Raw genomic sequence first — 25,344 nt, 5'->3', positions numbered from 1 at the left:
CCCCTGAAAACTTGTCTTGTCATGAAGCCAGCGCGCTATCATTTGTCATACTGAACTGTGAGGTGGCATCTTTACACAGCATTAGACATTTGTCAAAACACAAGGTTACCTTACTTTTTCACACATATTACAGACTGTACTAATCCTATTTGAAATAGTTTCAACATGAAGCTCATATTTTCTGTGTAACTGTATATGTGTGCACCCTTGGCTGTCTATATTTACATTTTCATATCTAACAGGTGTTTGTGGCCTGGTGAATTATTATGTGCTTCAACCTTGACCCAGTTTCACTTGGACAATATTGCAAGTCATGGCTGCTAAAAATTATACAACGCTTGGCTGTTACCGTTGGAGATTTGGTTGCCGTTCTCTACAGGGGCGGAGCTTGAGGAGTGGGGAGAGTGATTGTTGGCGTTCTTGTCTTGTAGCTGCAGAGATGGTGAGGTGGGAGCAGAGCCACAATCTTCCCTCCCGGGCAGATTGATATTTGAGTTGAATCCTGTTCGCAGGATGATCAGAGGAAAACACACCCCATATCAATACATGTCACATACAGTATGCATCACAGACATTATTTAGATTCCACCATGAATAATATCATCAGGGGTACAGCAAAATAAAAAAAAACGGAGCAGGTCACATCTATTTTTAACATATAATTTTGCAAAGTTTTATAACTTTTTTGAAACATTATAATCTAATACTTTAGCTAATCATTTCCAGTATATTTTCACCACTTAGTCCCACCCCTCTTTGCAGATGTATCCTAGTCTTTTAAAAAGTATTCATTTAGCTTGGTCTGGTGGGAAGGTGACTCCACATGGCCTGTCCTTGCCCTCTAATGCTGCTGCTGCTGCTGCTCATTGGGCCTCACATGCTCTCACTCTGTATTAGTAAATGACTGTGGGTAGATATGTGTGTGGCAGTGTGAATGGGAATGTATCAGCTGCTGTCCCACACTGAGTATGCGTGCCCCGCCCCCCCCGCCCGTCACAAGCTGTCTAAATATAAACTGAGTAAACTCTACTATCGGTCTCATGGGGTAGGTTTGTGTTTGTAAGAGACAAAAAGCCAGGTAGAGAGGCAGTCCATACAAGTGAAAAATTTTGTCACAGTGAGTGTTGTGAGGTTTTGCATAATGAAGACTATTTAAAAAAAAAAAAAAGAATTGGATTTTTGGACAGTTTTCAGGACTATAGTATGTTGCTGCTGAGGTATGAGGTGTCTTTTGAAACTGATTTCCTGAAGCCTGTCAAGACCACCTGCCCTCTTTCCACTGGCATTCCTGTGGTTTTCTCATTCCCTGAAGATGAGGAAGGGACGGGGGAGGAGGAAGAGTCAGCTGCTCATCACAGAGATGTCTGGGATAGCAACTGTAACTCGTGGCCACTCCCACAGCGTCAGGTATCACATTCAGTCATTTAACAGCCAAGATGGAACGGAAGTAGGCGGTCGTGTTAAGCCCATCGGCATCCCTCTGCGTTCGGATCTGACAGGACCGCCTCACTTTGCCCACTCAAAATACACCAGTGCCTGGTTTCCCTATCACACACACACCATTTCCATGACGCCAGCACTGTTCCTGTACGGGTCCAGGTGCTGACGAGGACTCAAGTGCAAGATGTCACGTGAGGCTTTTGCGTAAGCATTTGCACTTCTTCTCATACCGTCTCTTATAAGGAGTTCAGCTTCCTGCCCTTTGAACTTGTTACAATTATAGAACGATGACACTACAGTTTCTTACAAATCAAGAGGCTCCACAATAAACCTCTAGCAGGATGACTGATTATTTACGACGGCTAATACTTTCACTTGACCTAAATTTTTCTACCTTGTCTCCTGGATAATTGTCCAGGATGTCCTGTGCACCGCTGCCGGGCAGACACACTCCCTTCAGTAGAACATGAGTGAGCTGTTAAATATTTGATACCTATCCTCATCGTTGTGCTGCTCATGTATTATTAATGCAGCCACAACTAATACACTTCGAGGAAACAGAGACTCGGATAAAAACACTGGGATAACAGTTTCTATCTTCTTTGATGAGCCATGTGTTGTCTCAAGATGGAGTATCAAATGGAAATTTACTTTTAATAAGAGCACTGCACAGTAATCTTACCCTGGGATTGAAACCTTTGACCTGAGGATCCACCCATTCCATTGACTATGTGTGACAAATATGTTTGTCCTCCTTTTACAAAGGTCAACCTTTGCATCAGTGTCACAGTCCGTATGTGCTCTGCATGTAGTACAAGGAACAACACAGCTCCAAAATACTTACAGTGCAGTTTGATGCTAAGTGGGCTACACAAGTTAGTTCATGGGCCAACATGTTAGGAGGCAGCTGCAGCAGCCAAAGGGCACTGCACTGGAGACTGAAACAAATGGACTACCTCAAGCAGGCCAAAGAGGGCGGCTGCTGGCTACAACACCTGAATTAATTGAAGGGGTTTCCAAATGTAGAGTACTGGTGCATCTCACCTCCCTACCACTCAAATACAAAACATGTGTGTCATAGACCTTCACCCACACAGGAAACAGGGGGTTATTACTTACCTACAGCCCTACATTACTCCTGTTGCACTGAAAGTAATCACCCAGAATCCAATAAATCATCTGGCACAAACCAGGCTGAGACTCATCAACTCATTGCAGTAGATAGAACACATAATGGACACGTGCACTATTGCACGCGCACACACACAAGTTCATAAACGGGTGGCCTGGCCTTGTTTATCTCTACATCGAGACAGTTTACCCATGAATGTACCGAGAGAAATTAGGATGAAAATTGTTAGAAATGTGTATGAAATAATCTCGATGAAAAATATAATTTACAAATGTGTACAATGTGCAATTTGAAATTTGAAATGTGTTTAAAAATACATTATTTTGTATCTATATACAGATAGTTAAATGTGTGTGCACGGATGGCGTGATACACACAGATCACATTACTTTTGCATTTAAGACACGTGTCTCAGCGGACAGTGTAGCTGCTCTCATATGAGAAGATGGATGCCAAAATAAAATGACGCCTCGCAGCAGCAGGTAAAACACATCACAGGCAGTGTGTTCCAGGCCTTATACTGTGATCTTCCACTTTGATCTTCTTACTAGTGTCTCATGTGTGTAACTAGGAGTGAGTTTGTGGTTATGTGTATAAGCATTACTGACAGACCTCCATCTCTCATCTTGCGGCCAGATGTCGACTTCCTCAGCAGACTGCGTCCAGAGCTGAACAGAGTGTTGAGTTCGTCCAGGGGGCTGGTCAGGGGTCGGCCATTGGCTGGGTTAAATAGCAAGGGAGAGGACGAGCAAGAGTGGGCCCTCCGAGGCTCAGGACGAGACACCTTCACTGGGGAGTAGGGAGGCGGCTTCCCCAGGGGTTCGCCACCTGCCCTTTGTGAGGATGTTTTGGGGGAATCCGAGCTCCCAGTAACAGATGCTGCTCGTGTCAGAGACAGGAAGCTGGCCTCGGGTGGGAAGGGAAAGTGTGAAGGGGGTCTGTAGGGAGGAGGCGGGGCACTGGGAGGAGGAGGTGGAGGTGGAGGGGTGAGTGGAGGGGTGGACTTCTTCTCTGGCATGAGGACAGTGAGGCTAGGGGAAGAGTCAGCCCTCTGGCGGGCATACTGTGGGGACAGTGGGCTGTCTGGGCCAGTAGGAAAGTTCAGGTTTGTCTCAAATACCGGCAGCTTCTTTACCTCGAGGGGGGTGAGGGGTGACTCATCTGAAGCAGGGGAACAGGTGACGGGGGAGGGGGGGAAGACTAGGAGAGGTGGGCGGTGAGGGAGCAAGTTGGGGAAGGGAGCAGGGATGTCGCAGCTGCCTTCTTTACTGTGCTGAGTTTTAGGAGCTCCGCTGTTGGACGAGTTCTGTGAGCGAGCAATGTCCCCTAATATCATTCGTTTGGTCTCTCCGCTCTGAGGAGGAGACGTTCCCAGTCCCACCAGGCCCAGGCCCAGGCCCAGGCCCAGGCCCAAGCCAAGAGCCTCCAGTTTGGCTGCTTTGTTGACCGCCGCAGCAGGTGTCCCACCATCTTCATGTGGGAAATACTTCATCTCCTCGTAGACAGCTTCGGAGTCAATCTGTTCTGGGCTATCGGGGGGCTCCTGGAGGCTCCGAGCCCGCGGCTGGGACCCCAACATCTCTATGTATACGTCCTCTTCGTCCTGGCCCCTGTACAGGGTTAGTGCTACCCCTTGTGGAGCATCTAAAGAGGCTGCTCTCTGCATCAAACCTCCAAACCCTCCAAATCCACCACCGCCACGGGAAAGCAAGGCCAGCTTTACATCAGCGGGGCGCAGCTGGTGGAAATGGGGAGCTACAGCATTAATCTCCTCATAGGAGCCTGTTAGTTTAGTGTTGGGGCTGCGCTTTGGTTTGGGGGGTGGTACCTTTCTCATAGTTGTGTAGTCGTCACTGTGGGGACGGGGCTTGGACAAAGCTGAGGGAAATACAAAAAATGGAATTAGGCACAGAGGAAGTCTTTCAACTGCAAAGAAGCAACAAAAAATATAACCATCTGTTGTATCTTCTTAAGACCAGTGGAGGAGGAGTACCTGCAGGGTCCGTGGGGGACAGTTGGGATTTTGGGGGGCTCCCAGATGGCGAACCGTACCCCTCTGGAGTGGAGCATTCTTTGGCGGCCATCGTCAGGCCTGCACTAACTGCTTCATAAGATGCACTCAGACGGGTGTTGGGGTCCCTCTTCGGTTTGGGAGGAGGTTGCTTCCGAGGAGAGGAAAGACCTCCCCCGCCTGCTCCGTCCTCATTGGTATGAGCTACAGGCTGCAAACCTGGTTTGATGGGTGGAGTGGCAGAGGAGTGGACCATGTTCTCCATGGCGAGGGGGATGGGCACTGAGCTGGAACGAAAGTGGCGAATAACTCGACTTCCCCCGTTGACAGGGCCCTCGTGGACTTTCCCATTTTTTTCCACCAACCTAAAAATTGGTAAACAACAGAATTTATATTTGAATAATTAAAAAAAGGATTGTGTTGTATATATATATGTTTTGGTGTATATATGTAGATAGATGTTTCTTTCTTTCTCAGTTGTATATATATATGTCTATTTATGTTTTATTTGATCTATTTATGTCAGTCTGTTTTTGTTTTTGCACACTAAGCGAACAAGTTATAACTGGAGTCAAATTCCTTGTATGTGTTAACATACCTGGCCAATAAAGGTGATTCTGATTCTGTTGTTTTCCACCATTTCTGTGAATGTGTTCATTTGGATTTTGTGATACATTTTTCTCACAAAAGTAGCTTGAATTATTGAATCAAAAGCACAGCTTTTTCCATCCAATCACTTTCTAATCCAGATTGAGTTAATTATATAATTTAGATCATCTTTATATTCATATTCAATATACACTTGCTTCAGCTGTCATGCTTATAAGAAGAGCTAAAGGGGGAAATTGGATGAAAATGAGCAAACAGATTATGCTTTATACATAATCTCCTTGAGGTAATTTGATAGCATCGGTTTTGATATTTTCTTGGCTAATCTGGGTGAGCCATCTGTTAGTTCCCCGACTGTGGAGGGGGGTTGCTGGACTGTATGTGAAGATAATCAGGGAAGACATTTTAAAAACCTGCAGAAACTGCAGAGGTTAGGTGAGTTAGGGCGAATGTGTGCTTGTAAGAGCCTTTTAATCCCCAAAAATATGGCAAGCATGACTCCTCTCCCAGTCCGCTGACTGACAACCCTTCTCTTGTTTGAAACCCCCCTGTGCTCGTGTCTGCGGTTCCAGCAGCAGATGTTAAAATCACAAGGACACATAGAGGATACAGAAATCATGTATGTTTCTCATGTTGCTGTTGTAGTCACTGTTGTATGGTAACATTTCACATTTTTGTGTCTCAGTTTTCTAGAGGTCATTAAAACAAATTATGAATTTACATGTAAAATTGTTTGAACTGTTTTGGCATTTTTAGGCACTTAAAAGTTGTGCTTTAAAAAAAACAACCAAAAAAACCCTGTATGAGTCGCTATGAGAATTTCTGTCGAAAAATCCTCCTACATTTTGTCACAAAGTTTTATGATGTTAGCATATTAGTCACCTATACTGTCAAGCTAAAAGAAAAATTATATAACTGCAATAATGATCACAAATGACAGAGCACTTCCTCTACAGAGAGAGAAAAATCATATTAAAATAATAAATGCATTCATTATCCAGCACACCGCAGAAAGCATACAAATATAGCATATATGCAGCTTCACGGGTTTATAGGTGCTGAAAGTCACATCTCAGGTATTACCATAAACAAAGGCCATCATTTCTAAGCTAGTAGGTAACTTTCAAAATGAAGGTCATTCATTTAGCACCACCTCTAAAGAGCCTCCAGCTTATCCTTCCTCATTTCATTTTCTTCAAGAGTAATCTGCTCTATGAACGAGGTGGGTGAGGTGGAGACGTGGATAGTGTTCCATAGGTGCAACACAATACGAATACAATCTGATAACGTGGCTCATTATCTGACTATCCATCATGAAACTTACAATTAAAAGTCTACAGTGCACAGGTATACAATGACATCATTAATCACAAAACACATGGTATGCAGACACACACACATAAATTAACATGAACACACACACACACACACACACACACACACACACACACACACACACACACACACACACACACACACACACACACACACACACACACACACACACTTATACATGCAGGAAAATTATTCCTTCATACAATTATAAATCCTGTGAATGACAGTAATTGCAGATTGTTTGCTTTTCTCCCGGCTAAATAATGCAACAGTCCCCTCGAGGTGATCACATTTAGTATTACGAATTACAGTATAAAGGGTCTCCAAAACGCCTTAATTCAGTGTGAATATGGTCTTGATTGATCACATTGGTGATAAGTAAGCAGTAAAAAGGGCTGCAAATAATCATTATTGTTATTATTCATCAACATAAAAAAGAAAAGCATGAAATCATAAAGTCTTTAACCAGGAAATGTTTGGATATTTTTTCCTCTCGAAATAACAATAATAATCATTAATCAAAGTGGTTTCCAATTTATGTTATGGCAATTGATTGATCCGTCCATGGACTAATTCATTCATTCATTCATTCAACATTTCAAAATAAGACAAATTGGGATAAAATAAAAAACTGCATCTAATTTTGCTTGAAAATTGTGATCATGCATTTTGCCTTCAGATTTGATTAAAGGGGTTTGAGTTGTGGAGGTGTTTGCTGATTTACCTCTTGACTGGCTGATCCTCCTCCTTGCCCACCGGCTCAGGCCTCTCGCCAAGCGGTGGGCTGCTGCCAAGGAAGCTATTGCCATGGCAGCGCAGACGGTCGCTCTCTCGTGCAATATCAGAAGCATTTTGGATGACCAGCTGGTCGTAGGTCCGCAGCCCCATGTCTTCTGCCCCCTGCAGGAATCGCTGCACACTGCACTCCTCTTTGTGCTGTAATGACAACCTGCGATGGACCTGTTGTCTGGCAAGCCAGCCACGAACCACTGAGACAAACACATCAGAGGTGTCAGAGATTGACAGACAAACCCGAAAATAAAATGTTGGTTATTTTGGATGTTACCTTTCTGACAGGTGATGATCTTTTTATTAAGCTGATAGCAGCGGTCGTTCAGCTGGTCTGCCTGCCAGTATCTTAGAAACACTTTACTGCTGCCCATCTATACACACAACGAAACAGGTAGTCTGATTAAACATATACGTATGGTTAATCCCTACACTGCCATTATCATCATCTTGTAGGAGTAGCCAGGAGACACTGTTTCCTGTTGGAAATATCAGAAAAGTGTGGCTTACTAGTTGAGAGATCAGTGATAGAGCAATGATTTATGATAATTGGTGGGTGTGGAGTGTGGACAGGGTGTGGGTTTGCATGTTGACAATGCATTCACTTTTAGGGAGCATTTGGGGTGCGACAGAGGTCACCCTATACCAGGTGCATGGAACTGTGAGGGTGACATACTTCCACAGATAGCGCTATCCATTCCATCACATGCTACTTGGAGAGGTACTCTGTGTGTGTGTGTGTGTGTGTGTGTGTGTGTGTGTGTGTGTGTGTGTGTGTGTGTGTGTGTGTGTGTGTGTGTGTGTGTGTGTGTGTGTGTGTGTGTGTGTGTGTTTAAAGCAGGGCTGTATAAAAAGTGTCTGCGGGGCATTGTGGAGGAGTGTGTATGTGTGTGTGACCTGCAAGGTCACACCCTCAGACACAACAGCAGTCTAGCAGACAGAACAGAGAGGGGAAGGGGATGGGGAGGGGGAGAGGCTCCAAGCTGCTGTGTGTGTGTGTGTGTGTGTGTGTGTGTGTGTGTGTGTGTGTGTGTGTGTGTGTGTGTGTGTGTGTGTGTGTGTGTGTGTGTGTGTGTGTGTGTGTGTGTGTGTGTGTGTGTGTGTGTGTGTGTGAGTTGAATTGTGATGAGGTGGGACAGCTGGAACGAGTTGTCAAGATTCCATGGGATCGTTCAAACAGCGGCTCAGGGATTAAGTCATTTGGCAAATCTTTTGTTATTGATGAAGACAGAAAAAGGCGCAGTACACAGACTCCAAACACACCTGCCATCCTTGGAGTTTTGATTGTTGCAGGACTGAGCGACATCTCTCTTCTGATGACAATTTCTTTTTGTCTCCCAAAGTTGGGACCACAAGGTCTTTATATCTGAGAACAACAACAAAAAAAAGAAAAGAAACAGAAAACATTAGAGGTGCAGAGAAAAACATGCTGAACTTAGGAATGTAGACCAGACATAGCGGCAGCTTCTTTTGGAAACAATGGGTTCAAAGGTCACTGGGTGGGGTCATACGGCAGAGCAGCCAAACAGCATCTGCTCCTATTGGTGATGTCCTTGGCAACCATTGCTATGAATGGTCAGCTGGATTGAGTTAGTGATTTGTTTGTGCCGGGGATGGTGGCTGAAAAAACAGATAGTGAGCTACGCTGATACACAAAACACTAATTATACAAAGAAATAAAACAAGATGAAAATTAGATGAAAATTATATTATAATTATGTAGTCATATTTTTCAGGAGTCATGTTCTAATATAATGCATCTCTTAGTAAAATAATAATAATAATAATAATAATAGGCACAATGAATAACAAAAAGTCTACTTAGTTGTTATTTTCTATCCCTATGAGATTGTACTCTTGTATTTCCAGAGCTTTCCCAGCCTGACTCCGCCCATCTATTGCACACAGCTACAGTCATCACTGTGATCTTAGTCTGGAAACCTTGTTTGCATTAAGTTTGCTCAGCCAGTCTGAAGCACAGACCAATCAGTGAGCAGTGGAGGGAGCTAAGTGCAATGATGTTGAAGTAGTTTCAACAATGGCAGCAGTAGTAGAGTTTCAGCTTACAACATACCGTGTATGATGGTCAATCCTAAATGTTAAAAGGCTGCTCCAATAGCTTCAAAATTCTGAATTAGAAATTGAAATCACATCAGTTGGTCAGTGCTCTGTCTCTTCTGTTGTTAATGAGAGGCCAGCTGATGATGTTACACATCCGATGAAGCAAATACAACAAGCAGATGGCTGGAAACATAAACCATTAGTGCTGTCAATAGTGAGCAAGTGAGTGCACGTGAATGTGGGATGTATTTGATTTGCAGAAGTGGGGGTCTGTCTGAACTCTCCCTAACCTTCCTCTGTATGGTAATACCAGTCCTGCAGACAGCCCCCCCCCCCATGTCCATCCCCCCCCACCAATGTCTCTTCTTCCCCCCCACCCCCCGGGCCCATAAAACACGAAGGAAGAAGGAACTCTGTAAACCCATGACCTCGCCTATTAGGATATGAAAACCATCGATGGTCCCTGCTTTTACAAGACCCAAGGGGACTTCATGTGGAGTCAAAGAAGTGAAACAACTCCTTTGATAGAAGTTTAAATGGACTACACTGCGCTAACATGGTTCGCTGTGACCAAAGTGCCATCACCGACCACTGTGACTGGGCGACACAAAGGTGGTGATGGAAATGCATCCGTAATTTAAACCCACACCCCTTCCTCTCTGGAGCGGCTCCTTAGATGAACTTTCTTTTGCTGCATTCTCAGGGCCTATTGGTACTGTTTAGTCATGGCTATTTACCCACAGCGGTCGGATATTCTTCTGCAGGTCATTTAATGGCCTATATATGAGTGTATTTATCTGTCAGTGGAAGGTGAAGATCCACTTGAAAATAGCTAAATAAAAATATGACCTGTACACTACAACTGGATTTGTGACCTGCTCAGTAAATACTGAGGCATCTCTCCCATCTACTTTCTAAGAATTAAGAACTAAGGAGAGCGACACACAGGGAGGGCAGACATTTGAAGAAACAAGGTTCAAGTGGCTGTATTTGACCTTACACATTGGAAGAAAATAAACCTAGCCACAAAACACAGTGTATCATAAAAGACAAATAAAAGCAACAGTAAAATAGATTTCCCCATAAATCACTCTGGTTACCAGGACACTAATGTAATTTGCTTCAGGCAGCCACTATGGCTTAGTGAAGTGGCCTGTGTGGCTCTCGTGTGCAAGTGTGTATACACGCTGGTCTGTTTCTATTCATGACAATATAGCGACATCAAGATTCATGGCTGATTTATTGGCCTGTCATTTTAATTAGTCAAGGGCCAGGGCTTGTTTTGAATGAGTAAAAAATAATGGGCAAAACAGAATAAAATAGGAATTAGTGTGTCCACACAAGAGAAATAGGCTGAGAAAAAAAATGAAAGACTGAAATGGAAAAACTGAAAGGAAGAAAAAAAAATTGAAAATATTGGAGAGGAGAGAAGAAAAGGGAGGAAGATGAGAGAAATAAATGGTGGCTCATTGGAGCGAACATGTAAGGAAAGAATGAGAAATCAAGTGAGAAAGAGCTCTGTGGAGGCACCAGTGTAGTCCACCCCCGCTCTGCAGCAGCTCCCTGCTTGGCCAAAGCTGTGTTCATTCATTGGCCATGTCTGTGCTGAACCGAGTGGAGGAGAAAGAGAGGGCGAAAGATGAATGGCACTTGGGCTGGGTTGACTGGTGTCTTTGTGAGTGGCAGCCACTCAAATTAAGCAAAGCTTTAATGTATAAACAGCAGAACAGAGACATACCAGACAAAGACAAACACAAAAGATCCATTTGTATGAACACAAAACACAACAAACATACAGAAACACAAAGAAAAAACGCCATTTGATTCCTTTTTCAGGAAGGAGTAGGATTACAATGACAGTTGCTCAGTAATTTAGCATTACTTTAAGATTTATGGATTCTGCTTGTTTTGCAGCAGTGAGAGGAGCCTTGGTGACAGTTTGATTACCGAACAGACTGTTGGGGTCATGTTAACTCAGCTTTGGGACTGGAAGGAATACAACTTCAATTGAAATATAAGTTGTCTTAAATTTATGTTGTGTCATTTTAGCCTTATTTGGAAATGGACAACCGACTGGAAGCAAACGGCAATGTTAGACAATCTGCTCAAGAGTGATATTGTAACATCCCTTCCTCTCTGCCTGCTGTCTGAATGGCTGCTTTGGTGTACCGTCTCAGGATAATGGATAGAGCCCATTGAGAAGGTACTTCAGAAAATGGCATACACCTAAGTGAATTTGGTCTCAGCCTATTTTTCTGTGGGTGGCTTCACATCTTACCTCTTTCTCATATTAAAGCTTCTCAAAACAGCTTTATCTTTGCACCAATCGTACACAACACTTTTCATTGGGCTACATTTTTTTATTGACCGACCTGACTCATTTAAATATTATTTCATCTTCAGTTCATAATAAATGCATCTTATGCATGATTTCTAATTTTTCACTGTAAAATAAAAAATAAATACAGCTTGGGATGAGTGGAAAAGTGGAAAAGTGTCAGGTGCAATGAAATGAAGTGAAGTACGGTGCAATGTTATTTAAGGCTGGTGTTGAAAAGTCTGACAGCTGTCTGAACAAACGACCTGCGGTAGCGCTCCTTCCTGCACTGAGGGTGCAGCAGTCTGCCACTGAAGGAGCTGCTTAAAGCTCCTACAGTCTCATGGAGGAGGTGAGAGGTGTTGTCCATGATCGATGTCAGCTTAGCTAACATCCTCCTCTCACCCACCTCCTCTATGGAGTCCAGAGGACTTTCCAGGACAGAGCCAGCCCTTTTTATCAGCTTGTTTATTCTCCTCCTGTCCCTGTCTGTACCTGCACAGTCCCAGCAGATCACTGCATAGAAGATGGCAGACGCCACCACAGAGTTGTAGAAAACACACACACACACACACACACACACACACACACACACACACACACACACACACACACACACACACACACACACACACACACACACACACACACACACACACACACACACACACACACACACACACACACACACACACACACACACACACACACACACACACACACACACAATTGATATCTACACTTTTTTCCTTGCATGTCTTCTCCTCCAAACTCCTCTACCCCTGGTTTATGTCCATCCTAGCAACGGTTGAGTTTCCCCATTCTAGCAATCAACTGACCCTTATAATGCTTAGTTATCTGCTGGTTGCACTAACACTGAGGTTATCATATAACACATTGTTGCCTACAATCTTGAAAACTCACATACTGAACTTACATATAGACATGCCTACACACACAGCTCAACAAACATATATAAAAAGCTACCCTCTGTGTGTCAGTGTTACTCATGGTTATATATATATATATATGCAATCTATATAAGATTCACTTAATCATTTGACAAAGGTTTACTTCTCCCGATTCAATTCTCTGTTAGGTTTTCACTCATGAAAGCTTATCATCTGAACTCCACATACTAGTATGAATGTTTGAGCCCCAAAAAAAAAATTCTCTTGTTTGCACAATACACTGTGTTTGAGAAGCTGCTTTCATTTTTCTTCTTTATGGAGCCCTACTGTTACCTACCAGTTAACTAGAAAATAAAACAACATACCATTTTTGAGGGGAAACCTGCATGATTACCAAATTAGAGTGTGAACCATAACTTTTGTTATGTCTCCTTGCTAAAACTCAGTATTAGAATTTAACGGGATCTACATTTATACTAATTTCTTGGATGTTTTTGTTAGAGGCAAAGTATACTGTGTGTGTGTGTGTGTGTGTGGGGTGATGAGATGATGTTTACAGCAGAGTAGTGGAAACTTTTGGGGGGGGTCATGTGACCAGCTTTGTCCTCTCTTATTATCTGGCAGGAATGTTCATGTTAATCCCTTTATCCTCAAAAAGAGAGGGAGAGAGAGACTGAGAGACAGAGTGAGGATGGGAGAAAAAGAGAGCGCGAGACTTAAAGCTAAATCCCCTCAGTACTCCGCTGGTTCTCAGAATCCAAAGAACAGGAGAGAAACACTGAGACAAATGGGCAAACTGTGAGCACAATAAATGAGATAAAGCAATGGGGGGAGGTGGTATGGCAGAATCCCCTCGTTCTCTCTAGTTATCAGCAAAAAGTGGGAAACAACGAACACACAAAAAAAGGCTAGTGAGATAGGGTACAAGGGATCTACCTCTTTGCAGGAAAAAGCCAGGACTGTAGTAAAAGAATTAGGAAAGCAGGTAATGGGGAATAACAGCATCAGACATTCGAGTGCGGAACAAAGTGACCTTGTCAGGCTGACATGGGAAATGTGATAGTGACATGCATTTGCAGCAATGGTCTCCCATCATACAGACAAAAAAACACATTTAAGGTCAAATTGAACCTCTAACAACAGGGGTTGCTGTGACTTTTAAATGCTAACATGTCAGTCTGTGATTGCCTGATCCTGTACGGTATACGCTCAGGCATTCGTTGTTTAGATGGCGAGACAGTGAATGCTGTCAAACTTTCAGCTTGCTCTGACCTGCTGGATCTGTCATTTATAAAGTGACAGAGATGCCAGTGACCTGCTGGGAGCGTAATGTGTCTGAACTACTGAGGTCAGTGAAGAAAGACAGAAAGAAGAAGCAGAGCAGTCCATCTTCTTTAAGACTTCCCCCTTGAAGAAGAACCTGAAGCCAATGAATCGACATACAAAGATAAAACTGTACCTTCAGAGGACAGTTTTTTTTGACAGTTGCAGCGCTCTGTCACAATGTGTTCCGGCACTGACCTGCTGAGGAAGCCTGGGAAGGACAGGCGGACAGGGTATCCATAACGGATCATGCGCACCATCTCCAGCACCCCGATGTACTGCAGCTGGGTCGACACATGGAAGCTGTCAAAACTGTCTGGCTGACCGCTGGAATTGGGACGCACACACTCCACAAAGTGGGGAGTACAAGCCTGCAGTTTACTGATCATCTCTGACAGAGAGTTCTGAAGGAGGAAAAGAACAGGAGATACATTCAAAGTCACTCACTGGTCATTTTACAACAGAATGAGAAACAAATTGGACTTTTTAGTGTTTGGGTCAGTCGAGCCCTGTGGCTGTTTGAGAACAGAGGGTCCTCTGGCTTCTTTTGATGTTGTAACCTCATTTGTGAGCTACAGTGACTGGAACAAGTTTTGTTTGTGACAAAGTGGTCTGATTTTTGGGTGTGCATTTTGCCTCTGGAGGAAGCAAAAACAAAAACACAAAGAGCTCTTTGCGCTTTCTCAGTGTGAAAGAGCTTTTATTCAAACCTTGAATTAAAAAGATACTGCATCCAAGGTCACAGACACGCAACTCTTACATCTGTGAATTTGCCACTCCTCAAAGTGACGTCAATCTATGCCTTGCATGCGCTTAGGTACAATGCTCAATACCTCACCCCTCATTTTTAAACACCACAACCAGCATTCAGACTGCCATCCTCCCCCCTAACATGCGCATGCACATGCACAAACGCGTGCGCACAGCACACAGTGGGTGTTGTTCATTGTTCATTCATTCATGTGGAGGGCTTCATGTTTGGCTTGGTACAGCATCATTCTTCAGCCTACTCTCTCTCCTTCCCTGCCATTCCCTGAGGGACTCGTCAACCACAAGTCCACAACTCTGATTGTGCAACACACTGGTTTCATTCAAACCGAAGGTACTGCTGCTCTGAACCACATTTCAGCCTTCTTGCGTCACCAGAAGACACTGAACGGCTCCACTCCAACTGAATATTATTGTTGCTTTATATACTTATGAAATCACAGTGCACTACTCTGAATAGGTCTTGTGATTGCATTGTTGCGAAGGCTGTGACGACTATTGTAAGGGACACAAACTATAGTGGTTGCTTGGGATGAGGACTAAGTTCATATAAACCCACGAGTTTCAACATATATTTGTATTCATGTAAAAATTTAATCCAGATGCCTACAGGTAACTATGTAGATAAACAGTCAGTAAAAAAATAATACAAAAATAAAAAGGTACAGACTGGTTTCTTTCCGATTGTCATCAAAATCCCAAAGTACATATTTATATTGATTTCATGCATCAACATGCAGAAGACACGCAAAAGTCACACAGAAGAATCCTGCTGTCGGAAGATTTGGATCTTTTCCATAATTACGCAATGGGAATGGTTCGTACCCTCAGCTGGACAGCCACCGTGACGGGCCCACAACGCTCTAGTCGTTGAAGGAAGGAGCTTGAGCCCTTTTTCTTCAAGATCTGGCAATATAAAAAGATTAGAGAAAGAAAGTATTAGACAATTGAGCATCTTCTTTTAAGTTGCCACTGAGGACTATGGAATATCATCAACACATATTATCATTACATTTGGCTGTGTGGCTTTGACTAGTGAACAAAGCATGACGATGACGTCTTTGATTCCTTGTAGTGTGTTTGCAATCCTACTAAATAGTCCCGCTGGATAATTCAGTCCCCCAGTTATGATTTTTTATATGACCAAACAAGACCCGTGGCATTGGCTGTGTTCTACTGTCTTGTTTATAGTCTTACACCCTGGGCAGTACAGCCTTCTTACCTAATGTTACCGTATAAGGCTGCTGGGACAGACCAGGGAGGAGAAAGGGGCCTGATGTAAGCCTTTGCTCTACATGGCTAATGAGCCACAGAGACAGCAGACAGGACCTCCTCGAGGTTACACAATCAGCAAGCTTTTTTACCAACATATGTGGACCACTACTTTGGTATTTTCTAAAACACTATGGCAGATAGAATAGAGACACAAAAAGGATAGACCGAAAAAGGAGAAAATGAATAACGAATACCATCAAGTGTGCCATTTGTGTTTTAATTATTGCATGTCATAAGAAAAGTATATAAAAAAAGTATATACATACTCATGCCCTGACTTTATGTGCATGTGTATGCATGCTTGTGGAGTTTTTTATCTTTTACATGGTCACACAAACCAATCCAATTCCCAGAGGTTTATATATAGCTGTGTGGTGGGAAGCAGCTTAAATTAAATGTGTTTTGTCCAAAAATACTGCCACTGTTTTCCCATTGATTGTCATAGCAGTCATTTGCCAGCTGGAACAAAAATGTTATGACTGACAGTGTCACTTTGTGGATGACTGTGGTCCTTCAAGTCACCAGTTCCTACATTTTATTTATCTAGTTAAAAATGGTAGTGGGAGAATTGTACTTTTGAGTAATGTTTGAGTCAAAACCTACTGACCAACTGCTAATAATATTTAAAGGACAGAAAATTAAAGTCATAAAGTTCAAGTGTGTGTTGAAGTTGGATGGAGCTACAGGTCCAGTTCAACAACAGACTGTAGTTCTGTATTCACCCCACTGTGAGTAAGGCACTGTACCTTGGTAAGATCATGGTACCTCCGGGGCTGTTGGGGGATGGAGCTGGCATTGACAAGGGAGGCTGATGACATCCTGTGGAGCAACAAGGCAGCTTTAGGCCCCCTCAGCCCCATGCGGCCATGTGCTGCTGGCACCAGAGAACCAGTCTGAGTCAGCTTGGACTGGAAGAGCTGCTGCAGTAACACACTCTCACTGGCTGCCGGGCACAAAGCACACACACAGGAGAGGGAGGAAAATAAGGGTAAAAGAAGCAACAGCATTGGTGGAGAAAAGGGGGTGGAGGAGAATAATGAAAGTTGGAATGAACAAACAGAAAAACAGAGAAAGAAAGAAAGAAAGAAAGAAAGAAAGAAAGAAAGAAAGAAAGAAAGAAAGAAAGAAAGAAAGAAAGAAAGAAAGAAAGAAAGAAAGAAAGAAAGAAAGAAAGAAAGAAAGAAAGAAAGAAAGAAAAAGAAAACAGGGAGAATGAATAAGGAAGGAAGAGAAGGGTCAGGGAAGGAGTGAGGGTGTGGAGGAAGCATAAAGTTAGGCAGCATGTAAACAATCAGACAACATGGGACAGGCCATGTCCCTCCACAACACGTGGAGCGGTCCACAACAACAATGAGCTCATTCAGAAAGCCAAACAACATGTGTGTGGACGTGGGTGTGTGGCTCTTATCTCCAAGGCTGACAGAGAGACAGAGCAAGAGAGAAAGAAGAAACACAGAGAGAAAGCGAGAGGTTAAAAGATGATGGCAAGTGGGCGTTTGAGCGAAGAAAAACAAACATGAGTCCAGAACTTATTTAAGGACTTAATTACTCACAGCTCCGGGGGTAACTGTCTTTACAGCAATCGTCACCGCCACCTGAATATTGACTTACAGTACTGCGCAAAAGCTGTGGGCACTTTAGATTCTTTTGAACAAGCAGAACCATCAGGAAGGTGTCTGATTGGTTCAGCTTCATTCTGTAGCATAACAACCCCAAACATACAGCCAGATTCATGAAGAATTATCTACAGCGATGTGGAAAAACAAGGACTTCAACTGCACTGTATGAGGTTATATAATAATAAAAAATATTATGCATTAGGTTTAAAAGCATCCTCATCTCACTTTTAGTGCCATAAACAGACTCCGTTATCCTCCACCAAGCTTAAAGGCATAAATTTAAAGTGTGCGTGTGTTTCTCATTAAAAAAAAAAAACAACATATAGTTGTGTGTGGATGAAAGGCAGCAATGATTCGACTCTTCAGGCAGAGGGATAACAGCCAAGTGTGAGTGAAGGGCTGGCCTTTAGGAGATTAGCCCCATCATGGAAACTATAGCAATTAGGCTGCTGGACGCGCGACTAGCCTGGCAGTCACACAACGACTGCCTGTGTCCTGCTAACCACAACACCCCACATCTGGCACCTTCTATAGACAATATACACACAGATGGAGCTGTCTGCTGCATATGGAATGAAGTGCACACACACACAAACACACTTAGACAAGGAGTGGTTTTGTGCGCTGTTTGTTTATACAAGAGTGCATCTTTGTGATGAAGCGTGCTCTGATGCCACAATGTGCTCATATGTGTGTTATTCATTGGGTACTTACACTTCATCGTAAACAGGAGATTCTGAGGGAGGGAGTCCTTGTTTTTTGTGAGTGAACCTGTGAGGTCATATGAAACCTGGTAGAGAAACAAATCATACATAGATATTCTCTTGTACAACACATTCAATCTTACTTACACCACATAAACATTATTTCTTATGCAGTAGGAAATTATATTTAAATACAGTCGGTTTATTAAGCAAGTTAATTAATCTTTTTCCGCTTTAGAGGGTCAACTTGTATGTGTGACAAATGTTAAATGAATATTCAACATAAATGTATAACAGGCCAAACATGACTTGGTTGAACGGCATATATGCTACCATGGATAGATGATGATTTGAAATGTTGATTTTTTTAAAATTTAGCTGAAGAAATTTAATAGGTGGAAAGAATACTGTGGGAGTCATTTCAATCTCCTTCTTCAGAGATCATGAAGCCGGAAGCGCGACCTGATCGTGATGTAGACCGAACGATCTATTGTCCCATGCACAGCACTTCCATGGACAGAATATGCATAGATGTTTTTTTTCTGTAATACACACAGACCTGTCCTGCGTAGTGGCTGACAGTGAAGGCCGGGCCTTGGTCTTTAGGTGGGGGGTTCCCGTTGCCATCCTTGGTGGTGAGAGAGAGCCCGTGAGACGGATTGGAGTCCAGCTGAGCGGACAGCCTCTTGTACAGGGTCTGCTCCACTGGCCGCAGACTCTGGCTCTCCTCATCTAACACACACAGCAGTCCCTGAGGCTTCTGGAGGAGAGATAAATAGATGCTTAAATGTTATATATGCTGGTTATGTTTAAAAAGAACAACTGATAATACCAGTAATACATTATTTTGTTGTGACACTTCTATTGATCCTCAGAGGGTAGAGGTGACCCTCTGATGTAAAGTACATTCAGCCTTAATCCTTGGTTTTGGATTTTGTTGGGTCATTATTGATACAAATAATATGGACAGGACAAGGTGGGGTTGGGGCTGGGTGCTGGTAAGACATCAACAAAGGCCACAATTGAACCAAGGCCATGTTGCAGTAATGTGATCTGCATCTCAACCAATGCGTTTACAGTCATGTTCCAGTGCATTACACGTTATTGTTTTGCTGGACGTCTTAAATTAAACTTCAGTTAGAAAAACAAGAAAAAGAGCGATTCATTTATGGAAACCATTTCAGTTTCTAAGAAGAAAAAAAACAACAACTCACATTTGCGCTGAAATTATCTGTGAATTTGACTTGATCTGTCAAAGCTCTGGTGGGCTTGATATATTGAATTACATCTAATCTAATTTCATGTATGTTGTATATAGCCCCAAATCAGTACAAAAGTCATCCCAGGACAATTAACGTAGAAAGGCTCTTACAACAAAACTTTAGAACCTTGTAGAGAGGAACCCAACAATTCAAGAATCCCCATGAGGCAACAGTTGGAAGAAAAAAACTTCCCTTTAACAGAAGGAAGACCTCTGACAATTACATCAAGAGACCAAAGGGGTCTGGACTGCATGGCCAAAACCAGAAACATACAGTACCTGAAGGAAGAAGTCCAGAACGGGTGGGTGGTTGCTGGAGGAGCGTGGGGTCTCCATGGCGATGCCCTCCTGCAGACACTCTGCCTGCTCCTGCTGGAATAGCACCTCAGAGACGTACTGCCGCAGCCGCTCGTTGGTCATGTTCACGCACAGCTGGAATACACACAGCACACACACCAACCTTCAAACACACACTTCAGGGCACGTGGTGTAACTCCTCAGAGACGTGCTGCTGAATGTTTGTTTTTCATACAAACAAACACAGAAATACAGCCTCGAAAAGCAGCCGTTGTGGCACTAACAGGGAAGTCAGTGAGGCATAAACGGACTACTCTGTAACACAGCTGACCCCAACATTATGAGGATTGTTTACAGGGACACCTCATTCATGGCGTACACACTAATGGAAAACTCTTTGTGTGGCCTTTTTGCTGTTTCACTGCATTATGGACGAAATGTTCATGCTGAGACACAAAATTGTATTGACTGAGGAGTCACCTTATAACATCACAGCGAGAAGTCAATCAAATGGGTTTGTCTGGCATATGTGTGTGTAGAAGACTGCAGCAGCAGGCCTGTTTAAACTACTGAAGCCAAAACGGGACGCACAAAAGCATTTAAACAATGTTATAACACTTAAGTACTGCAGTGAGGTTTGACTTAAACCATGCATGTGCTTTGTTTTGATGATGGCTATAAAACTTCAGTTTATAAGAATGGGTGAAACACTACCTACACTGTGAACTGACATGGTCCTTGCTGGCTGAGTATTGTTTTATAGCTAATTTATTCCTATTTAATCCATCTGTCAGATTTGACAGAAAGAAGCACAACAGATTCAAATCCCGTGTGACTTAGTGGTACTGTAATCATGATTGTCAATAGGAGCAGGGAAGAGTCATGACAATGTCATCCAGAGACATATTCATAATAACATTGGATTAAATCACCAAATGCAGCCGGTCGAAGCAGTAACCATATCCACAGCCACATCTTCAATCAGTACAGCCAGACAGAGCAGCTGCGCCCTAGCCAGCAGCCACATACTGTCACAACTTGGCCTTTTAAAAAGAGTAAGGAGTGATTAATGCATCATGTAAAGTGTCAAATCATCCTTCCTTTCTGTAGTTTCTCCAAACTCACTGAATTATAACTAGACTGGACCAACACAATGACTGTTCCCGTTGATCAGGAAAATGAAAAACTTATTGCAAAGGAAGACAAAAGTAGATTATAGAAAATACCAGTGACCCTTCGGAGGCTCCGGATGAAAAGGTGATTTGCTGGATCATTGAAAAGAAAGTTGTGACGTATCAGAACAGTACGCCCCCCCTGATCTTAGTGTGTAGTTCCATGGCGCAGGCGGCTGTAGTCCTGTTTTTCTTTTGTCTGTGTTTGTCTATTCTTTGTCTTCGACCTAGTCTAGTCCATTAAAAGCGTAGTCCCTGCAGGTGGTTGATTGAGTTAGCTCATTAGCAAAGTGCTGAGCAGTTGAACACAACCATGACAAACACAGTTCTAATTAACAAGCTCTAATGACCCTGATCATGCTGCGCATGAGAAGCGTTCTTGTGTGTTTGCATGTGTGTACAAACATGTTGGAGCTTGTTTGTCACTGATGTGCCACATAGCCACATATACTGTAAGAGATCATTGTATTTGCTAATCCAGAACTTGAGCCTCCCCTCTGCTCTCTTCTGTGGGTGGCGTCTGTGTTTTGAACAGGGTGACATTAATAGGTAGTTCTCAACAGAGAATACATGATGTTAGAGAAGTGTTTTCTTCTTTTGTTGGTTTAGTTATCCTGCCACCCTCTTTTCTATTCTACTTGGATTAGAGAAAATCCAGATGAGTAAAGCCACGCACACACAAACACCCAAGTCACACATTATGCACAAAAGCAAAGACAAACACATTTCCCTTAATAAAAGCTGGGAGAAACCAGTAGCTCCACAGGGAGGAAGTGAAAGCTCTAAGTGGCAGGAATAAGCACTTAGCCTCTTGAGCGCTATGAATTAAACTCTGAGACCTACACACACACACACACACACACACACACACACACACACACACACACACACACACACACACACACACACACACACACACACACACACACACACACACACACACACACACACACACACACACACACACACACCTCACTGTTTGATCCCTGCTGGTCTTACAATGGAGTAGTCTATTAACATTGCATGCTTGATGAGCACATTGTAGAGTTAAAGCCCATAACAGGAACAGGTGAGCTGTATAGAGCTGCACATGCTGTACTCTGTACACCAAACAATATAATCACACACACAAACTGTCAAACTCCATGTATGTGCATGTACATGTATGGGAAACAGCGCACGCCACAAAATACAAAATAGGGTTGCCGAAAAAGACAACTGACAAAAATCAATAAATAAATTCCCCAAAAATGATTCCTGTGTAGTCAAAAAAAAAAAATCCCTTTTTCTCCTTAGTAAATACAGTGCACAGGGCTGTCACATGTGGTGCTTGAGTGCTTTGAAGAAGGAAAAATGATGTCAAACAGTCTGAGTCCAACTGAATGACTTAATAACTGATTGTTCTTCTAACAAAAGAAGGGGCTGTTGGTTTGCTAATTTTAGGTAGCACTAATACAACATAGATTTACTTGATTTGAATCAAAGCTAACAAAAACAAAGAGAGTATTGTGGATTCATGCAGTTTCTTTAATTTAAAGTATTCAAGTAACTGTCGATGTTTGTCTGAAGTATAGCAATCAGTCCTGATTTGTATTGTGACCACAAAAATCTAAACTAAATATTGTTAAACATTACAACAGCGTTTAATATTGTAAAAGCAGGATTCCCATCCCCAACAAACACACAAACACAAAGTGGTTTGTACTTCACATTGTACACAGACAGTCATTGTGTCTGCCGTCGGTTCATTTGAGGACAGCTGAAAATCACGCCACAGTCAGCCGCAGACCTCACCTCATTCATTACAATTACAGACAAAAATGTCCGGGGCTAAAACAGAGCTCAAAATATTTGAAAAATTTGATTAAGATCTGTTTGAAACTACAATGCCACACACTATTCTGAGAGACTTCTATAACTCAGGACAGCTGCAGGGAATGCTTTTGGCTTGAATAGGAGAAATCGTGTCAGTTTGAAGCGGACAGCAAAACAATATTGATGTTTTTATGTTTGTTTGTTTTTTATTGAGGACTAAAAAACAACAACCAAAACCACTGTCCCACCTGTTCAAATCTGTTCCTCTGGAATTCTTCAAACCCGAAAATGTCCAAGATCCCAATTTCCAAGGCCGGGTCACTGAAAGAAATAAGTACATAGAAACCTGATTTACTATATAACCACCACTTATTTTAAAGGATCAACATGAGAGCTTTGCTTGTGTCAGTCTGACAAGAACTATCATGCTTTTGTCAAGTGTGTGTGTGTGTGTGTGTGTGTGTGTGTGTGTGTGTGTGTGTGTGTGTGTGTGTGTGTGTGTGTGTGTGTGTGTGTGTGTGTGTGTGTGTGTGCAACAACATCTGAAAGGGGTGTGCCATGAGTGCTTGGTTAAGAAATGTATTGCTTTCTGTGGTTGATGTGTAAACAAGGCAAAGCACAAACACATTCCAGAAGATGTAGCCTGGGTTATCTGTCAGAGTGCGATAAGACTTCACAACATTAACAACATCAAGGATCCTATGACCTTCACTTGGGAGTGTGTGCGTGTGTGTGTATTTACAAGTAAGTTTCTGAATGCGTGTATGTATTTGAGACCTCCGAATAGACCTTGGATGTGTCCTCCATCTCTACCTTGTACTTGCTTAAACATGCATGTCATGCAATGTAAACTATTACACATCTCAACTCTAAACTATGCGCCCTATTACAATATTAGTGTTGTTGCTCCAGGAGCCCTGAATGAGTCACTGCTTGAATGCAATAATAGATATACTTCATTGGTTGTGCTTGTGATAACAGATATCAACGGCCTGCGCTTCCAAAGAAATTGTTCTTGTGGTTTACAGTAAAAACACCCTGAGGTACACGTGTTGCGACACACACATACATATACACACACACACACGCACACATACACACAGCTATACCCAGTGCTGTCATCTTGTCCCTGAAGGTATTCATTGATACTGTTGACCAGATAGCTGAAGAGGCGTCCATAGATGGCTTTGGCGAGCTGGTCTCTGTACTGCTCTGACATCTCTACTGTGTGGCGCCGAGTGATCACATCACCTGACAAAAAGAGGACATGAAAATACAATTTCTGGCACTTGACAATTCAGATGGCCGCACAGCCCCATTTTAAAGGTTTTCAAAGACAAATATTTATATTTTTTGAGAGGAAAAAAACAACTCGCTGAGATTTGTCCTCGTCTTTCCAATCGTTTTTAGTTTCTCCTGCAAGAAAAACAAATTCTTTCCAAAAGACCTTTACATCTAACCATCCATCAATTCTCTGCGTTGGCTAGAGATATCTCTCTCACAGCAATGATTTCCAGCTCCTCCTGGGGGTTGCCAAGGTCTTCACATTCCCAGGCCAGATAAGATATTGAATCTCTCCAACATGTTTTGGGTCTACCCTGAGGTCTCCTACCACTCGGGAAGACCTAGCAGGCAGCCTGCTATCATCCCTAGACAGGCACATAAGAACCATTCTGCTGCTTGTTGAAATTTTACTTTCTGCACCGTATTAAAAGCAGAACTTCAACAATTTTGAGGTTTGTCCTCTACATGTCAGTAGCAGTAAAAGTACATGATTTTGCAGGAATGAAACGGGGAGTCAAGCCGGTAAGTCGATACCTTTGAAGTACTGAACATCAGAGGTGAGGGCCGTGCTTAGATCATTGGAGGACACCTGCAATAATCCAGCAACTGTGTCGAGAAAGACAAAAAGAGAGGGAAGAGACAAAGTAAACAACAGTTGCATTATGACAGGAGGAAAAACATCAAAATAACAGTATTAATCATTCACTGAGCATCAGAAAGGCAGAGCTGATAACATCCCAGAACCCGATCTGCTGTGCACTGTTCTAATGATGATATCACGCTGACAGCACAACAAGCTGAACTCTTCCACAGCTGACTCCCGCTCAACTGATTGGTGGAGAAGGCAGCAATTAGTCATCATTGGATTTCTGAGCAGAAACCATAAACAAGCAGCGAAAACAGGTGACAGCAACACAGAAACCCTTTACTGACATCACTGGCCATGACATCACATCTCCCTGACAACGACAGGCTCTTTTCCCGTTCAGGCGCTGATGTCATTTGTTTACCGTCTCACAAGAGGTCACAGGTCACAGGAGCACATGCAGTGGTTGCATAATGAGAGGAAGAGACAGGGAAAAATAAACCATCGACCCTAATGGAGAGAAAAGGTCTATAGGAGCGATGTCTCCTCACCATGGTTACATTTTGATAGAAAATATGGCTCACCAAACAGGTGACTGTCTGGCCTTTGGCTATTTCTGGCAAGCTGCCAAGCAG

At 42.9% G+C, this 25,344-nt stretch overlaps 1 protein-coding gene across 5 annotated transcripts in view; it reads right to left on the bottom strand.

The window, feature by feature from the left end:
- myo16 (myosin XVI) overlaps window positions 1-25,344 on the bottom strand; it is a 101,246-nt gene that overhangs the window by 11,283 nt on the left and 64,619 nt on the right. For all 5 annotated transcript variants that reach the window (XR_011311577.1, XM_069713661.1, XM_069713660.1 and 2 more), the window contains exons 19-33: window positions 24,658-24,729; window positions 23,949-24,090; window positions 23,088-23,160; window positions 19,835-19,987; window positions 18,854-19,054; window positions 18,305-18,380; window positions 16,718-16,914; window positions 15,522-15,602; window positions 14,127-14,332; window positions 8,580-8,682; window positions 7,594-7,690; window positions 7,252-7,516; window positions 4,566-4,948; window positions 3,185-4,450; window positions 350-502 (exon numbers count right to left, since the gene is read on the bottom strand). Coding sequence is in view for 4 of the 5 variants with exons in the window: in XM_069713661.1 (XP_069569762.1) it covers window positions 350-502; window positions 3,185-4,450; window positions 4,566-4,948; window positions 7,252-7,516; window positions 7,594-7,690; window positions 8,580-8,682; window positions 14,127-14,332; window positions 15,522-15,602; window positions 16,718-16,914; window positions 18,305-18,380; window positions 18,854-19,054; window positions 19,835-19,987; window positions 23,088-23,160; window positions 23,949-24,090; window positions 24,658-24,729 (3,468 nt within the window). In the remaining variant the exon portion in view is untranslated. The remainder of the gene's footprint in view (window positions 1-349; window positions 503-3,184; window positions 4,451-4,565; window positions 4,949-7,251; window positions 7,517-7,593; window positions 7,691-8,579; window positions 8,683-14,126; window positions 14,333-15,521; window positions 15,603-16,717; window positions 16,915-18,304; window positions 18,381-18,853; window positions 19,055-19,834; window positions 19,988-23,087; window positions 23,161-23,948; window positions 24,091-24,657; window positions 24,730-25,344) is intronic.

This window comes from Brachyistius frenatus, unplaced genomic scaffold, assembly GCF_029030835.1.
Source record: "Brachyistius frenatus isolate BFR_SWC_R1_liver_20210118 unplaced genomic scaffold, ASM2903083v1 Contig_120, whole genome shotgun sequence".
NCBI lineage: Eukaryota > Metazoa > Chordata > Actinopteri > Embiotocidae > Brachyistius > Brachyistius frenatus.
Note: the sequence above shows the minus strand (reverse complement) of the source record. Positions and strands in the feature narration are given on the sequence as shown.